Raw genomic sequence first — 14,784 nt, 5'->3', positions numbered from 1 at the left:
AGAATTACTGAATCAATTCAAATGAGGGCAATGGCAGTCACTACACTTTCACATGCCAGCAGCAATGACTGGAAAATATGCATTTTACAAAAAGGTAAGGCAAGGCAGCTCCTCAAAACACTCACAGGTTTGTAACGGGACACCCTGGTACCTCCACTCCATGATTCCTTTTCCTGGCTGCACTCTCCCTAATTACTAACCACTGCCTTGTTTTCAGAACCACTTGGCTGACCATTTTCGGTGTTCCTTCCTCTTCCAAAGGACTTACTCTCCAGCCTCAGGAGGTGTCTGGGCTGCTGCCTATATAGTTATCTGTAGCCAAAACCTGCTGCCCATCTTCCAGGGTTGCAGTCCTCTCCAACCATCTTCCTCTGATACACAATCCTTTTTACCTAGTTAAAAACTCCTGTAACCCTGTACCAGCCCAGTGCCCATTTTTGTGCCTGCTTTGGAACTCTTGTACATGGCCTGAGAAAAGACATTTGTTACTGTCTCCATTAATGCCATATAATTCCAACAAGAGTTGCATCTCTGATGCTGCTAAACAGTGTCAAGGCTGAGTGGTGAGGCTATAATCCTCTGCCCTTGGAGGAATTTTATCAAGCACTGACCAAACTCCCTGTCAACTTTACTACTTTACCAGCTGTTAGGATTCATTATTTATTGCTAAGTCAGCATTGGCTTTTCATGTAGCATTTTAAACTTAGGAACTTAAAATAATTCTGCAAGTTTGCATGGTCCTCTTATATATGTAACGAAAGCAGGAAATAAGCTAAGCAGGAAGATTGAGAAGGAAAGAAAGAGGAAAGTGGGAAGGAAAGGGAAAAGGGGGGAGAGAGAGGAAGAAATATACTGACTACATATTTCCTGGAAATTAAAGAAGTCATGATATGGTTTAAATGGTGGCCAGCTAACAACATGTGCTTTTCTACTAAGCATTTCAACATCATATGTATAAGAGACTCCTTAGATGCCTGTTAAGCTTATTACAAGAGATTAAGATTTTCCTTCTTGATAAACACCCTGTATTAGTTACTTTTTTGTTGTTATGATAAATCACCATAACCAAGGCAATTCATAGAATGAAAAATATATTGGGCTCATGGTTCAAGAGGGTTAAGAGTCCATCATGACAGGGAGGCATGATAGGAGGTAGCAGGAGAGGTAGCTCTCAGGTAGCTGAGAGCTCACATCTTGCAGCAAGCAGAGGAGACGATGAGACAAACTTGAAATGAGGCAAGGCTAAAGCCCACTCCCAGTGACAAGCTTCCTCCAGCAAGGCCACCCACACTTCCCAAACCTCTTAAAACAGAGTCACCAACTGGGGACAAAGTGTTCAAATACTTGGAAACTATGTGGACGTTCCATATAGTAACTATTATATTGATTTCTTTCACCGGAGTGGGGGGGAGAGAACCCAAATCAATAAAATCCTTTCATTGATGGTATAATCTTTCCCCCCCTTTCTTCCCCCCTTTTTTTTCTTTTTCCTTTTTGTCTTTTTGAGACAGGGTCCCCCTGTAGTGACAGCTGGCCTGAACTCCTTATGTAGTCCAGGTTGGCCTTAATCTCATAGAGGTCCGCCTGCCTCTGCTTCCCAAGTGCTGAGATTAAAGGTGTGCCCCTGGCCTTTATTGGTATGGTATTTTAAAACTATTATTATTATTATTTCTTCTCCTCCTCCTTTTTTTCCTCCCCCGTTTCCTCTTCTTCCTTCCCCTTCTCCTCCCATTTTCCATTTTCTCCTCCCTCTTTTTCTTCTTCTTCCTCCTCCTCTTCACCCCCCTCCCTCCTCCCTCCTCTTTCCTCTGTTGTCTCTTCTTCCTTCTTCCTCCTCCTTCTTCTTTAATCAACATTACTTCTCTCCTGGTCTGGGCTCCTGGCCATAAAACATGCTAGTCTTCCCTTCCCTTAACTCTGGATCACCCTCCCCTCTCTCTATGCCCCGTAAAAGTCTCTAACACTGCCCTTGTAACTGAATCTCTCCCTCATAAATCCACTGCAACTATGTGAATTGAATCAATATTTTTCAAACTGCTAAATTGTCCAATCCTTTCTTCTTTTACCCAGTGAGTCCTACAGTCCTCACTAACTCTTAGTATCTCCTAAAATGCCCTCTTCATTCAACTTTTTTTTCCTGGTTATTCATTCTGTTTAACTTTAAGGAAAATATTCTTTGGGATTCCATTTTTTTATATGCCATGAAATTCCTGGAAAATTTAATCTACAACCTGATTGTAGGCAGTTACAAATACTGCTTACTAGGGCTGGAGAGATGGCCCAGTGGTTAAGAGTACTGGCTGCTTTTGTACAGGACTCAGGTTCAATTCCCAGCACCCACATGGCAGCTAACAACTGTCTGTAACTTCAGTTCCAGGGGATCTGATGCCCTCTTCTGACCTCCTTGGGCACTGCACAACACAGGTGTACCTACATGCATGTAGGCAATACACTCTACACATAAAGTAAAAATTAAAAAAAAAAATACTGCATGGTAGATATTTCCAACTCTTCCTGTTCTTTTCTGACCATTTGAATTTAGCTGAGGCCAATTCATTGCTTTGGCTAAAGAAATCGGGCCTACGTTGTTCATTTGCAGAAAACTTAGGAATCAGGATATAGATGCCGTTCTTCTTATCCCAGTGGGTAGGTCCCTGATGAGCAAGCACCCTGCCAGATGGAGTAGACACAAAATATATATAGGACTGCTATAGAAGCCACCAAAGTTTGGGCAGTGTATCATCCATGGGTTAGCTTATCCTGATTTGCAAACACTTAATCCCGACCCCCCAATCCAAAAAAAAAAAAAAAATATATATATATATATATCACTAATTCAGAAAATAAATATATCCATTTTGAGCCATAGGTGCTAACAATAAACTCTATAACTAATCTCAACTAACTACCCCATCAATCAAGTGTCCTTACTTAGGATAGCTGCCAGAATTGCACATTCAAGACATTTTTGTTTCCCTGAAGAAATCCAACAAAACTTGGGTAAATAATCAGATTTCCCTCTGAAATGTTTAGTTTTGTTTGCACTAGTCTTTGAAATCTAAAACCTACTGAAGAACATTGGGATCTAGTTTTCAAAAAATAATATCTCACAAAAGCACAAACACTCATTTCTACTTTCTCCTGTATAGTTAGGGTAAATTATTAAACGTTCTTTCACAATCAGCACCTCCCTCTGGATAAGTCCTAGCTTTTTTTGGCCACTGTAGCATGCCTTACATAAGTCCTTCTCTGAATTTAACTCCTATAAAAATGGAAAGATTTCATTACATATACAAATACATGTAATTCATTTCTCTCTTGAATTATTCTTTAATTTAAAAAAAAAACTGTTTAAAGGTCAAGCCTGAGAAATGCCTTTTAGGAAGCCTCACTGTTAGCAGGCTTAGTTGCACAAAGAATGCCCTCCTGAGCACAGGTCTGCCATTACACTACCTCCTTTAGGAGGTACTGTATGGATGTACAAACTCAGATGGACAAATTTCAGAAAAGTGCTCAAAGTGTTCTATAGGCCTCAACTGTCACTACTATGCAAGTGACTAGAAGGGGAGAGAACTGAACACCAAATAAGCCCCAAGGGGATCTGATATCCCTTCTGGCCTCCATGGGCACCAGACACTCAGGTGGTTTTTTAAAAAACTGAGGGAAGAATAAAAGAAGAAGGAGAGATGGTAAGAGAAAAGGATAGCTGCTGAGAATTTCTAGGCTACACAGACTAGAACACAGTACCTTGCACAAATTAATCACTAATATGTCTTAACTGAAATGAGGATTAGGTTAAAACACAACACTGAAAATATTTAACTACCTAGAAAAACATTAAGAGTCGTAATGCAACATCCATTGAGCACTTGTCAGGTGGCAAGTTCTTTTCTAATAGCAATGCATACATGATCTTATTCTCAATCATATATAGGCACTGTCTCCATTTTATAGATGTGGAAATAGATGCAGAATTTAGGCTTTTTCCCAAGGCCCAGAAACTGGTCAATGGCAAAGCTTGGATTCCTACCCAGAGAGCAAAACTCAAGTGCCAGAATCCTTAACCATGACCATAAACTTACCAGAACCAAAACACCATGTAAAGGGCACCATAAGTGCAAAATAAAGCATGTGAAAAGAATAATGGTGATAAAGTAGAGACAGGAAAAACTGAGTAAGGTAGAATTTTTTCCCTTCCTTCCTTCCTTCCTTCCTTCCTTCCTTCCTTCCTTCCTTCCTTCATTCCTTCATTCCTTCACTCCCTCCTTCCCTCTCTCCCTCCCTCCCTTTCAAATGGTACTTTCTGCTATTCTAACATTACCCCCTCTGAAGAGGTAACCCTAAAATCTTCTAGGGGTTAGATAAGAGCTCCCAAATACTTTGGATATTTTTGGCCCTTGTAACAGAGTATGTTGCTAAGAGGCCCAAGGTCATTTTCAAGTCATAAATAAAAGGTAGCTTTCAAGATTTTTAAGCTTACTGCTTAAAACTAAATTTATCCTCAAACATTATCATAAACACAGAAGTAAAAATATGAAGAAAAAGCTCTTGAACTTGTATGTACATCAGAATATTCTATGTGTTCACTTGAGAAAAAAAATCAGATTTCCTTAAAAATGGATAAATATGAACATCATTCTATAATTAGCTTACTGAATTGTTTTAAAATAATTTTAATTCTACTGTAGAAATACTGGCATAGGTATATTTAATATACATACTAGAGTGGCTAAATAAATCTAAAGAGGTAAGTTTCTCATCATCATAGAATTTATGCTGAAATTATAGCAGCATATACATACATATATGTGATATAGTTGATATACTTGTCTGAATTTTATTCTGATAAAACACTGAACATTTTGAAAGATTTCATAACATATGTAAGCTTACATAACTCATTTTTCTCTTGGATTATTCCTATCTCTCTAACTTTAGTGAATAGAGATCAGATACAAACACTTAGACATACATACTTGATTAGGTGTGTAAGGGACTCTAAGCATGTCCCACTCATAGAAGAGACAGCAAGCATGGGAGCATGGGGGTTAATCTACTGTAGCACTGATGGGCTGTGTACTGGACTGATAATGCTTTCCTGATTTTGTTTTTATTTTTCCCCTTGATATTCCAAGACAGAGTCTACACTATGGAACTCACTATGTACCCCAGGTTGGCCTTGAGCTTATAGTGAACTTCTTCCTGACTCAACTTCCCAGTGCTGGGATTATATGCATAAGCCACCTCACTCAGTTTCCTATCCTACTTTCTGAGGGGTTATTTAAAAAATAGTATTTCACTAAAGAAATGAATTGTATCTAACCATACACTCATATTTTTAAAGGCTTATTTAATTTCTACTAATAATAAAATTTCTAGCAAAAAATTACCTTTACTATATAATTATTAACTTACAAAGTGAAGAATGAATCCCCATGAAAACTGTTTTATTTAAATACACAGGCTATATTTCAAACAAGCAAGAATAAACTTAATAGTATGGAAGAGGCTCTCATCAACTGTACTTTAGAATACACTGACTTCATTATGAATCAGCTACATAGGAAATACTGAGTATCCACTCACTAACTTTTTGCTGTAATTTAACTTATAAATATATGCTGATATATAACAATAATTAACATCAAGATAAATAATATAAAAACATTAATAGATTCCTTTATTTAAAAAATAAACCACCAACATATGAGTGAAAATTATAAACTGAAGATGAGAAACTGGAAACCCAGAATCAACTGTCAAATTTAAGGTACATATAAAATTCTGATTAGGCAGAATCACGAAATTTTCCACTATAAGAATGTTATATATAAATGCAGGGAACTCATTTCAAATCACCAGCATTTGAGAGTCTGTTTTTATATTATGCTACATGAATGAGCTATTCAGCACTACATAGACTTTCTTACTGAAAGAAAAAAGCAAGTTCATTAAAGCAGTCACTCCTTAATCTAGCCTACCTTATTTTTTGGATTGGATGTGTTCATTACACTTCGAGTTTCTTTTCCAGTATAAATGACAACACCTATTACAGTACCTGCAAAAACACGAAAGTTGTCCTTATAGAAACACTTGAAGGCAGAAATAACACTTTCTAATTGTTTTGATGGAAAATACATTATACTGTTTGAGCTTATATACATTTAACCAACAGTGTATTTAATTTTGTTAGGTGAAGAAAACCTAACCTCAGCTTTTAAAAAGGACTTAGAAAATGTGAAATGATTTGTTAAACAATACAAATTTACCTATATATAGTGTTAGAAAATGTACTAATATTTTTTTCCCTGACAACAGGAGTGACATAGGCTTTTCCTTACTGTCTATTGAAACAGTAAGTACTTCACTGCTAAAAGGGCATTCAAAGATTGCATTCCTAACTGAAAAATGCACATTGAGCCTCCAAACTAGGACAGGACCAGGAGACCCAGTTCTTTGATTTGAGTGTAGTACAGTGCATACAAGACTAGGAAGAGGCTCTGCTTTCATTGAAAGATGCTCATCATCCAGGACCATACAGCATCAGAGAACTGAGGTGTTGCTCAGTGGAGAGTACTTGTCTAGCATGTGCTGGGTGGGCCCTAGGCTCCATCCTCAGCACCACAAAAAAACAAGCAGACAAGTAAACAAACAGAAAAAAAACCACCAGAAATATTGCAAAAAACAAAACAAAACAAAACAAAACAAAAAAAAAACCAATACTTAATTTCACATTTGGAAGCTACTTATTTTCTTTATGGATGTCTTTAAAAGTTTGGTTTCTTAGTTTTACATGTCATAAGGATGTAATAGTTGTTAAACTTAAGAAAATGATAACCTATAAGCTTTGGCTTAGGACCTACATAACCTACTCATCCCTAGACTGCCAAATATTAAAACCATAGAATCTTTATACTTACAACTATACTGTTTATACTTTTAATTTTGTCCTTAAGATTTTAAAATCTTAATATTAAAAAAAACACTGAGAAAGACATATATACACATGCATTCATATAAAGTACTGAAATTAACAATCCCAATAAAATTTAATTTATACAAAAAATTTTGGCTTGAGACACAGAGGCAGAAACAGTATGAGCTCAAGATCAATCTGGGATACACAATAAGACCCCACTTCAAAAAACAAACAAAACAAAAAACCCTACAGCCTTACAGTGTTGTAGTAACATGTCAAATTCAGCATCATAAGACAAATTACTGCTTGGCTTGGTATTATCACTAATGGCTGTGCTACATATTATATAACTGAAGTTTTTGCTTCAGCAAATTCAGGAAGGGGCAAGGCAACACAGAGTTCCTCAGTAGTGGAATGCAGCCTTCAGGAGTTAATAGATCTTGTAGTTAATAGATCTATTTGAGCACCACTGCAAAGTTGTGAGACTGCAGTTTGCCCAGTTCTAGAAAGGTATGATTGGTTAACAAGGGGCATGGATGCTCACCCAGCTGTACAATTGTTGTCTCTCTGTATTATGATCCATATAAAATTCCTACAAGAGATGACTGCATTCATTGTATAGAAAATATTAATACTTGATGATGTAACACTATCAGACATTTTCAAAAAAAACTTGCACCACAGAATTGTTTCAACACTAAAATAAGATAAAATGTTAAATATGACCTGATCAATATTTTATTCCTATTTTTCCAATTTAATTTAACATAATCAAAATGTAAACTTGCTACTAATCCTGAATAATCACAATCCTATAACAAGGCAAACTGCAAAATTAATTTCTTTTTAGCAATAGGAGAACAAACAAGTCTCAGAGAAGCTTTTAGAATGATTAATCAAGCTCAAAAACTCTGTCCTAAAAGCCAAGGCAGATTATGAACAATGTGGATCCTAGGTTGGTGTAATTTATACTGCTCAAATTAAATGTGAGAAATGTAAGGCTGACAAGAAACACAGTACACATATCAAGGATTTAGCACAATTCCTGATGCTGTAATTGTGTAATCTGCTAACATTTGTTAAAGACCTCCTGTATTCTATCATTTGATTGTTACTAAAAATGATTATTTAGTGTAATTAGCTTAAATGCATTGTTTCTGAGTCTCATGCTTTTTAATTACTAAAACTGCATGAATTCGTTCAGTACTATACTAGGTATGCTCTATCCCCTTGAACAAAGGGTATACGTTCACAGGCTGCTGAACGCTAGCAGCACAGGAAAGGGGCAAGCTGCCAATTTTGAAACTGAGCCATGAAAGGGCAATAAGAGATGACACACTCTTCTACTGCAGTAGATAATGGGAGATAAAATAGGACAAACACAGAATGTTTTCAAATTTCCCAGGAATATTTAAGTAGGAAAATTTCAAAACTTTTAATCCATATTTTAAGTATAAAATTAAGCTCCCGTCCCTGTGGCTCCAACCTGAGAAATTTCTATAATTTCATGAATCATAAATGTGTTTGCATGTTAAAACTAAAACCACAAAAAATTCCCAACAGGTCAGTACCATGTCACAAAAATCCTTAAGGGTAATATGAGATAATATCTAGAATTAAACAAAAAAATTAGTTTAGTTTGTACAAGAAAATATTTTAAAAGACTTTTGAACATTTAATCTTGAAAACCAGTGCTTCTATTTGTCTGATTAAAAAACACTGTAAAAAGATTCAGATGCTAACTGTTCTAAGCAGGGGTACAAGCATGGCATACTTATTACCAACTAGAAACCCAGGCTCTGCACTGGCTGGTCTCTTGGGGGTACAGACTAAAGGTCATTGTGTAATCCAACTGTATGACTTCAAATTTCAGATCATCACATCTGCACATGAAGAGGCCAGTTATTGATGCTTTGGCTAATATGTGGCCTCCCTATTAGCCACTTCCAAAAAAAATTTATACAAGAACCTATCAATTTCAAATTAATAGTAGAGCTATATTTTAAAGGAAATATTATTCCCATGAAAACTAAGAAAAAAAATGCTAACAACATCAACTTTAGGGGCAAAGATAATCTTCATACAAACATTTAACATATAAGACCAAAGAACATAGTCCAGAAAACTGACTACTTTCTTTAATATTTTAAATGATCAGCCTCTTATATTTTCAGTTGCTACCTTTTAACCAGAGATGGCAGCATGTAGAATTCGCTTATTATCAACCAATGCTTGCAAACTGAGAATTACTTCAGATGATCTAGAGAAAAATACATATATGTGCAAAATAAAAAACCTAGGCCATTTTAACAAACTGATTAATGACTTTAAACTAAAAGATAGTGGGATGCTTTCTCAAAAAAGTGCAAAGGAAGGAAGGAAGGGAGGGAGGGAGGGAAAGAGGGAGGGAGGGAGAAAAATAAAGTAAAATAGTGATTGTGTTTTGTCTATGTATGAAAGAGACAGCTGTCAACTGAAGTATATACAAGCTATTGGTGCTGCTTCCAGAATCTGCTAGGTACTATAGGGACAAGCTGTTAGAACCACAGTCACAAGCCAGGAAAAGAATACAGTTGACAGATGCTCTCTGCTACCTGCCTTCACAGACACTAGGGTCCATGCTGCTGCCTATCAGGGAGCTTCACAACCTGGCCTGAGAGAGAGGTGAACAGGCGGCACAAAGGATGGTACACTGTCACAAGTTGTTCAAGCACCAGGTGCATAATGACTAGAGGTGACAAAGAACTGAGCCTTAAGAAGTCAACATGAGACCGGGGTTGGGGACTCAGCAAAGGACACATAAGGTAGACCTGCACCTAAGTGCAGACTCCACATGGCTAGAGACAAAGGGAGAGGAACATATGGAGAGGAACATACAAGACCAGCACCAGGAACACTCCACATGGTTAAGGCTACAGAGAGACCTATACTCAGGTCTGAGGGACATAAATTGTGGCCATTAAAATCAGCAGGTCAACAGCAAGCTCAGAACAAGATTCTGATGTCCACCTCTTCTGCCTACACAAAAGGCTGTAGGAAAAAACAGGCTTTAGCAGAAGCAGTGTCCACCTTTGTGCTATATACATGATGTTCAGTTGCAGCCTCTCCCTGGCTACTTCTCATGCTCTCCACCTCCAAGTCTAGTCATTGTCCCTAACACCACAGCTTTCTATGGTTGGTACTAAGTGACTTTCCCTGGGACTGCAGTCTCTTTCCATTCTAATCCTAATTTTTATTGACCTATGGCTAGAGCAGGAGTATACCAAAGTATATGCAGAAAACATCTAGATCTCATTTTGAGAATTAACTCACATGACTGCCCCTTTGGTAAAACACAATAAAAATGCATTAACAGGGGAACAAAAATAAAGGCCAAGCAAAAGAAAATATATCATATTTTAGCATTAATAAACTATACCAAATGCCTACAAAGGTTTCCAAATGTTTATTCTCAATTTATGCATTTACCAAAATGAATCATCTGCTCCTGAAAGTCTCCATCTATAAACAATCTACACCCTGCTCTAGAGGGCTGGGATCCTAGAAAACCTAATCTATGCACATACTTTCTTCTTTAGAAAATTTACCTTCCTTTTAGGTTCATGGCAACTCCATGTAAAGACCTGACTTGATTTAAAGGAGTAGTATTCTCTGAATCAACAGGGCAATGCGTGTACAGAGCAGCACGGAATGGTCTCTCTGTCCTGCCTTTGGTCACCTGCCACCCTATGTGTCTGTTTAATTTGAATTCCTATCCTCATACATTCAAAACTCTATGATGAGGAAGAAGACCAGAATTAACTTCATTGTAACAGCCACTCTGGGGTTAAGATTTAACTCAGCAGCAGAGTATTTGCCTATCATGGGCTAGACTACTGGTTCAATCCCCATCACTGCATTAAAAAAAAATGTTACCTTGAGTCCAGTTAAAAAGACTTCTCAACTTATAATCAGTAATAAAAGAGTAAGAACCCTTAGGTTCCAGGATACTCCAGGAAATCTTAGGCTTGCAAATAGTCCTAATGACTCAGTGTTTTAAAGTAAAGATAAGCATTCTTTAAAAGATTTGAAATCGGGCCGGGCGTGGTGGCACACGCCTTTAAGCCCAGCACTTGGGAGGCAGAGGCAGGCGTATCTCTGTGAGTTCAATGTCAGCTTGGTCTACATAGTGAGTTCCAGGACAGCCGGGGCTACAGGGAGACCCTGTCGCAAAAAAGACCGAAAAAAAAAAAAAAAAAGACTTGAAATAAAAGAAAACAATTATATCTTTAAATATCCAGACATAAATTAACATTAAAAGAATACTGGTTATTCTTCCTGGGTAGATGGTCTAAAACAACTAATACATTCTCTGAGAGGATCAAGAACCTGACAAACCCAACACTACAAGGGACAGAGGATTTTTAAAAAGGGCTTCAAGATGACAGCAGTTATGTTGCCTCTGTTACGTGTCCCTGCTGCCTAAATACACAGGTAGCAGCTACTGCATGTCAAAGTCATCCAGAGAACTAAGGTCGCACAGAAAATCTATGTCCAAGAAATTTTATGGGATGTCTCAGAATCCTCTAGCTCATGTTGCTTCTGTCTCTGAGGGGGAAAGCCACAAATCAGTAACAGTACTGGGGTTTGGTAACAACAGTCTAACACATATTTAAAATAGAAACAAAATCCAAAATATCAAGTAAAATGTAGTTTTAAAAGAGAACGTCTAATCTCTACTTGATCCTTAAATTAACACCATAAATAATATGCTAATGATAGAAGATTTAAAATTCTAACCAAATGGGCTTATATGTCCCATATGACAGATGCTCATATACAGTGATGCTGACAGAGGCCAATAGCCTCCCAGGAGGGCATACCTAGACTCAAACCCTGGTGTGAATGACACACAGCTCTGTGTCTGGACACATAGGGACCTTTTGATGCATCCTGCATCCCAGGAGCACAACTGACAGTGACACAGCCTCACTGAATGGAGACAGGGCTCAGCAATATGTAGGGCTCAGCAATGCAAACCAACAGTGACATGAGGAAGACTGAGGACAGCCTAGGGCTTTCTAGACTGTAATAGGCCCCTTTCCATGGTGACTGCAAAGACCCTGACTGTGATCTCCAGAGCCCAGGACCCAGTGTTCCCACCATTGAGGTGTTTGACTAGAGAACCATTCTTGCTTCTCTATCTTTGCATTTTAAAAAATATGTGGTTATAAAAATATCAATAACCTAAAAAAATGAACACTCATAAGAATTCTCATGTTTGCCTTCCAGTTTGTTTTAAAAATGTGAAACAGTAGAATAAACCTGAATCACTGAATCCTCTTTCATGTTCCATCCCTAAAAGGGTGAACATCTTTACTACTCCAGGATTCTGTTGTATACTTTGGGGTAAAACAGCCCCATTTAAACAAAAGATCACAGAACTGCCTTGCTGAGTCTACACCCCTTCCCCCAACACACAAGCACACAGACATATGCACATGTACACACACACACACACACACACCCTGGGGCTAGGCAAACTGGTACTTCAGCCCCCTTCTTAAGAGCATTGTGTCTTCTCAGCACTGGGTCTTCTCCCAGTTGTCTCTTTGGCAAGAATATTTCAATGACCTTCCTATTATTGTCACACCTACTTCTCACCTGCATGTTCCTTTAATCTATTTTAAACACCTCTTCCTCAGAGAATCTTTGCCTAGACTATGTCTGTAAGGTTCTTGTTTTACATACTTTCAGAGTATGTAGTATGTTTTAGAATAACCAAAATTATCTGAACCATTTTCTTAATGTATTTCCTACCTACCATAGCTATCTAAGGACATGCTTCAATACCATCTCATACCAGATTATACCACCAGTATGGAAGGGAAGCTGACATGCCATTTGAAACCACTGGGTAAATAAGCAGGTTCTAGAAAAGAAGGGCTAATGGCACTGTGCCATACTAAGAAGACAGACAATTCTAGAATGCTCTGCTAGTAATCCTAAACTCCTTTGTCCTCCAGTGTCCTCTCACCTGGTGTGTTCAATCACCTGTGTTCCCCAAGATGAAGCTTCACATCTCCTCCTATCTCTGATGTCAACTAATTTTTTTGTGAGATTTTTCTCCTAATAGCATCATTGACCAGGTAATTACTTCTGACCAGGTAATAACTTCACATTTTTATACTTCTCCCGAAATTTTATTTTCAAAACTGTCAATTTAAAAACACTCTTCTTTAACCACTTGGAAGATTCCATAATTTTCCAATATTCCTCAAACGAAATTCAGAATCTTCTGCTACCTCCAAATTTCTAGTCTATTCTATCTCTACTAGCCTTTCTGGTCTCATCTAACCCTTTTCTTCCCTCTAGTTACCCCAGTCAACCACCTCCAGTGTTTGTTAGATGGACAAGAAATCATTAGGAACCATCTAAAATTACCACTGGCCTGCCTCTCCAGATCTTCTGTGCCACCACTTTTCAAAGCACACTGTCATGCAACAAGAAGCACATGTTAAAACCCAGAAAAATGGCCTGTACTTTTCCATAAACGTTGCACCACGCCCTCATGCTTCTGACCTTCCTGCTCCAAATGCCATGGGTGACCAGTTGTCCAGGCCTCCCCCAGCATCTCAAACTGTTCCATAGTTTCCAAATTGGCAGTTCCTAAACACCTGAGGGAAGGTTAAGGAAGCTGTTTGGAGTACCTGCACAACACTAAGCATCCTCTGTCTGAGGTTCGTACTTGAAGAGGTACTTCTTCCTTACCTGATGCAACAATGGTGCTTGCCCACAGTGTGTTTTCTATGCTGAGACTTTCATGAATGGCAGGATCACTGTCTTCCTGTAGAGAAAAATAAAACAGAAAAATGATCTATTATTTCATATTTTAGTCATCTACAGTATTAGAAAAGAAACATGATCCTTTTCTGAACCCAACTGATCAGCAGTGAAAAGGACTGCAAACACAATTTCAAAAGGGAATATAAAAACCAAAATGAGCTGGGAATGATGGCACACGTCTGTAGTTTCAGTGCTTGGGAGGCAGAGGCAGGCGGATCTCTGTGAGTTCAAGGCCAGCCTGGTCTACCTAGTGAGTTCCAGGACAGCTGGGGCTACAGGGAGACCCTGCTTCAAAGAGACAAAAAAACAAAAAAACAAACAAAAAAAAACCAAAATGACAATTTGATGAACCAAATTTATGCAACTGTTTTTAATACTCAGCCTTACTATAAATAATAACTTAAAATTTTCATAGATGGGGGCTGGAGAGATGGCTCGGCGGTTAAGAGCACTAGTTTTTCTTGCAGAAGACCTGGGTTTGAAACCCAGCACCCACATGGCAGCTAACAACCATCTGCAACTACAGTTCCAGGGGATATGATTCCGCTTCTCCCCTCTGTGGACACTGCACGACACAGGTGCACTTACACCCATGCAGGCAATACACTCATACACATAAAATATTAAATTTCATAGATGTACTCACTGTACATTCTGATATTTTTATAGAATATGCTAAAATTTCAGTTTGGAACACATGATTTAAATAATACTCCCAGTGTAAGAATCACTGGCCAGGAAAGGTGGAAAACATTAACACGGACTTAATTACAAATAAACTAAGCTATGTTTCACAAGCATGGCAGAATTTCCTAGCTTTTATATAAAAACTATTCTTTGAAGTGTGTATATGCTTATAAATAGGGAAAATACTTCTGTGAGTACCACAACAAGAGAAAGAGATTTCTCTTAAATTCCCCCTTTAAAATATTATTGCCGGGCGTGGTGGCACATGCCTTTGATCCCAGCACTCAGGAGGCAGAGGCAGGCAGATCTCTGTGAGTTCAAGACCAGTTTGGTCTACATAGTGAGTTCCAGGA

At 38.0% G+C, this 14,784-nt stretch overlaps 1 protein-coding gene across 6 annotated transcripts in view; it reads right to left on the bottom strand.

Annotated features, from left to right (window-relative positions):
- Atp9b (ATPase phospholipid transporting 9B (putative)) overlaps window positions 1–14,784 on the bottom strand; it is a 318,516-nt gene that overhangs the window by 140,800 nt on the left and 162,932 nt on the right. For all 6 annotated transcript variants that reach the window (XM_017802611.1, XM_017802610.2, XM_017802609.2 and 3 more), the window contains 2 exons: window positions 13,670–13,745; window positions 5,982–6,058 (listed from right to left, as the gene is read on the bottom strand). In XM_017802611.1, coding sequence (XP_017658100.1) covers window positions 5,982–6,058; window positions 13,670–13,745 — 153 coding nt within the window. The remainder of the gene's footprint in view (window positions 1–5,981; window positions 6,059–13,669; window positions 13,746–14,784) is intronic.

The sequence above is a fragment of the Nannospalax galili genome, unplaced genomic scaffold, assembly GCF_000622305.1.
Source record: "Nannospalax galili isolate Female #2095 unplaced genomic scaffold, S.galili_v1.0 scaffold243, whole genome shotgun sequence".
In the NCBI taxonomy this organism is placed as follows: Eukaryota; Metazoa; Chordata; class Mammalia; order Rodentia; family Spalacidae; genus Nannospalax; species Nannospalax galili.
This window is presented reverse-complemented; position numbering and strand designations above follow the sequence as displayed.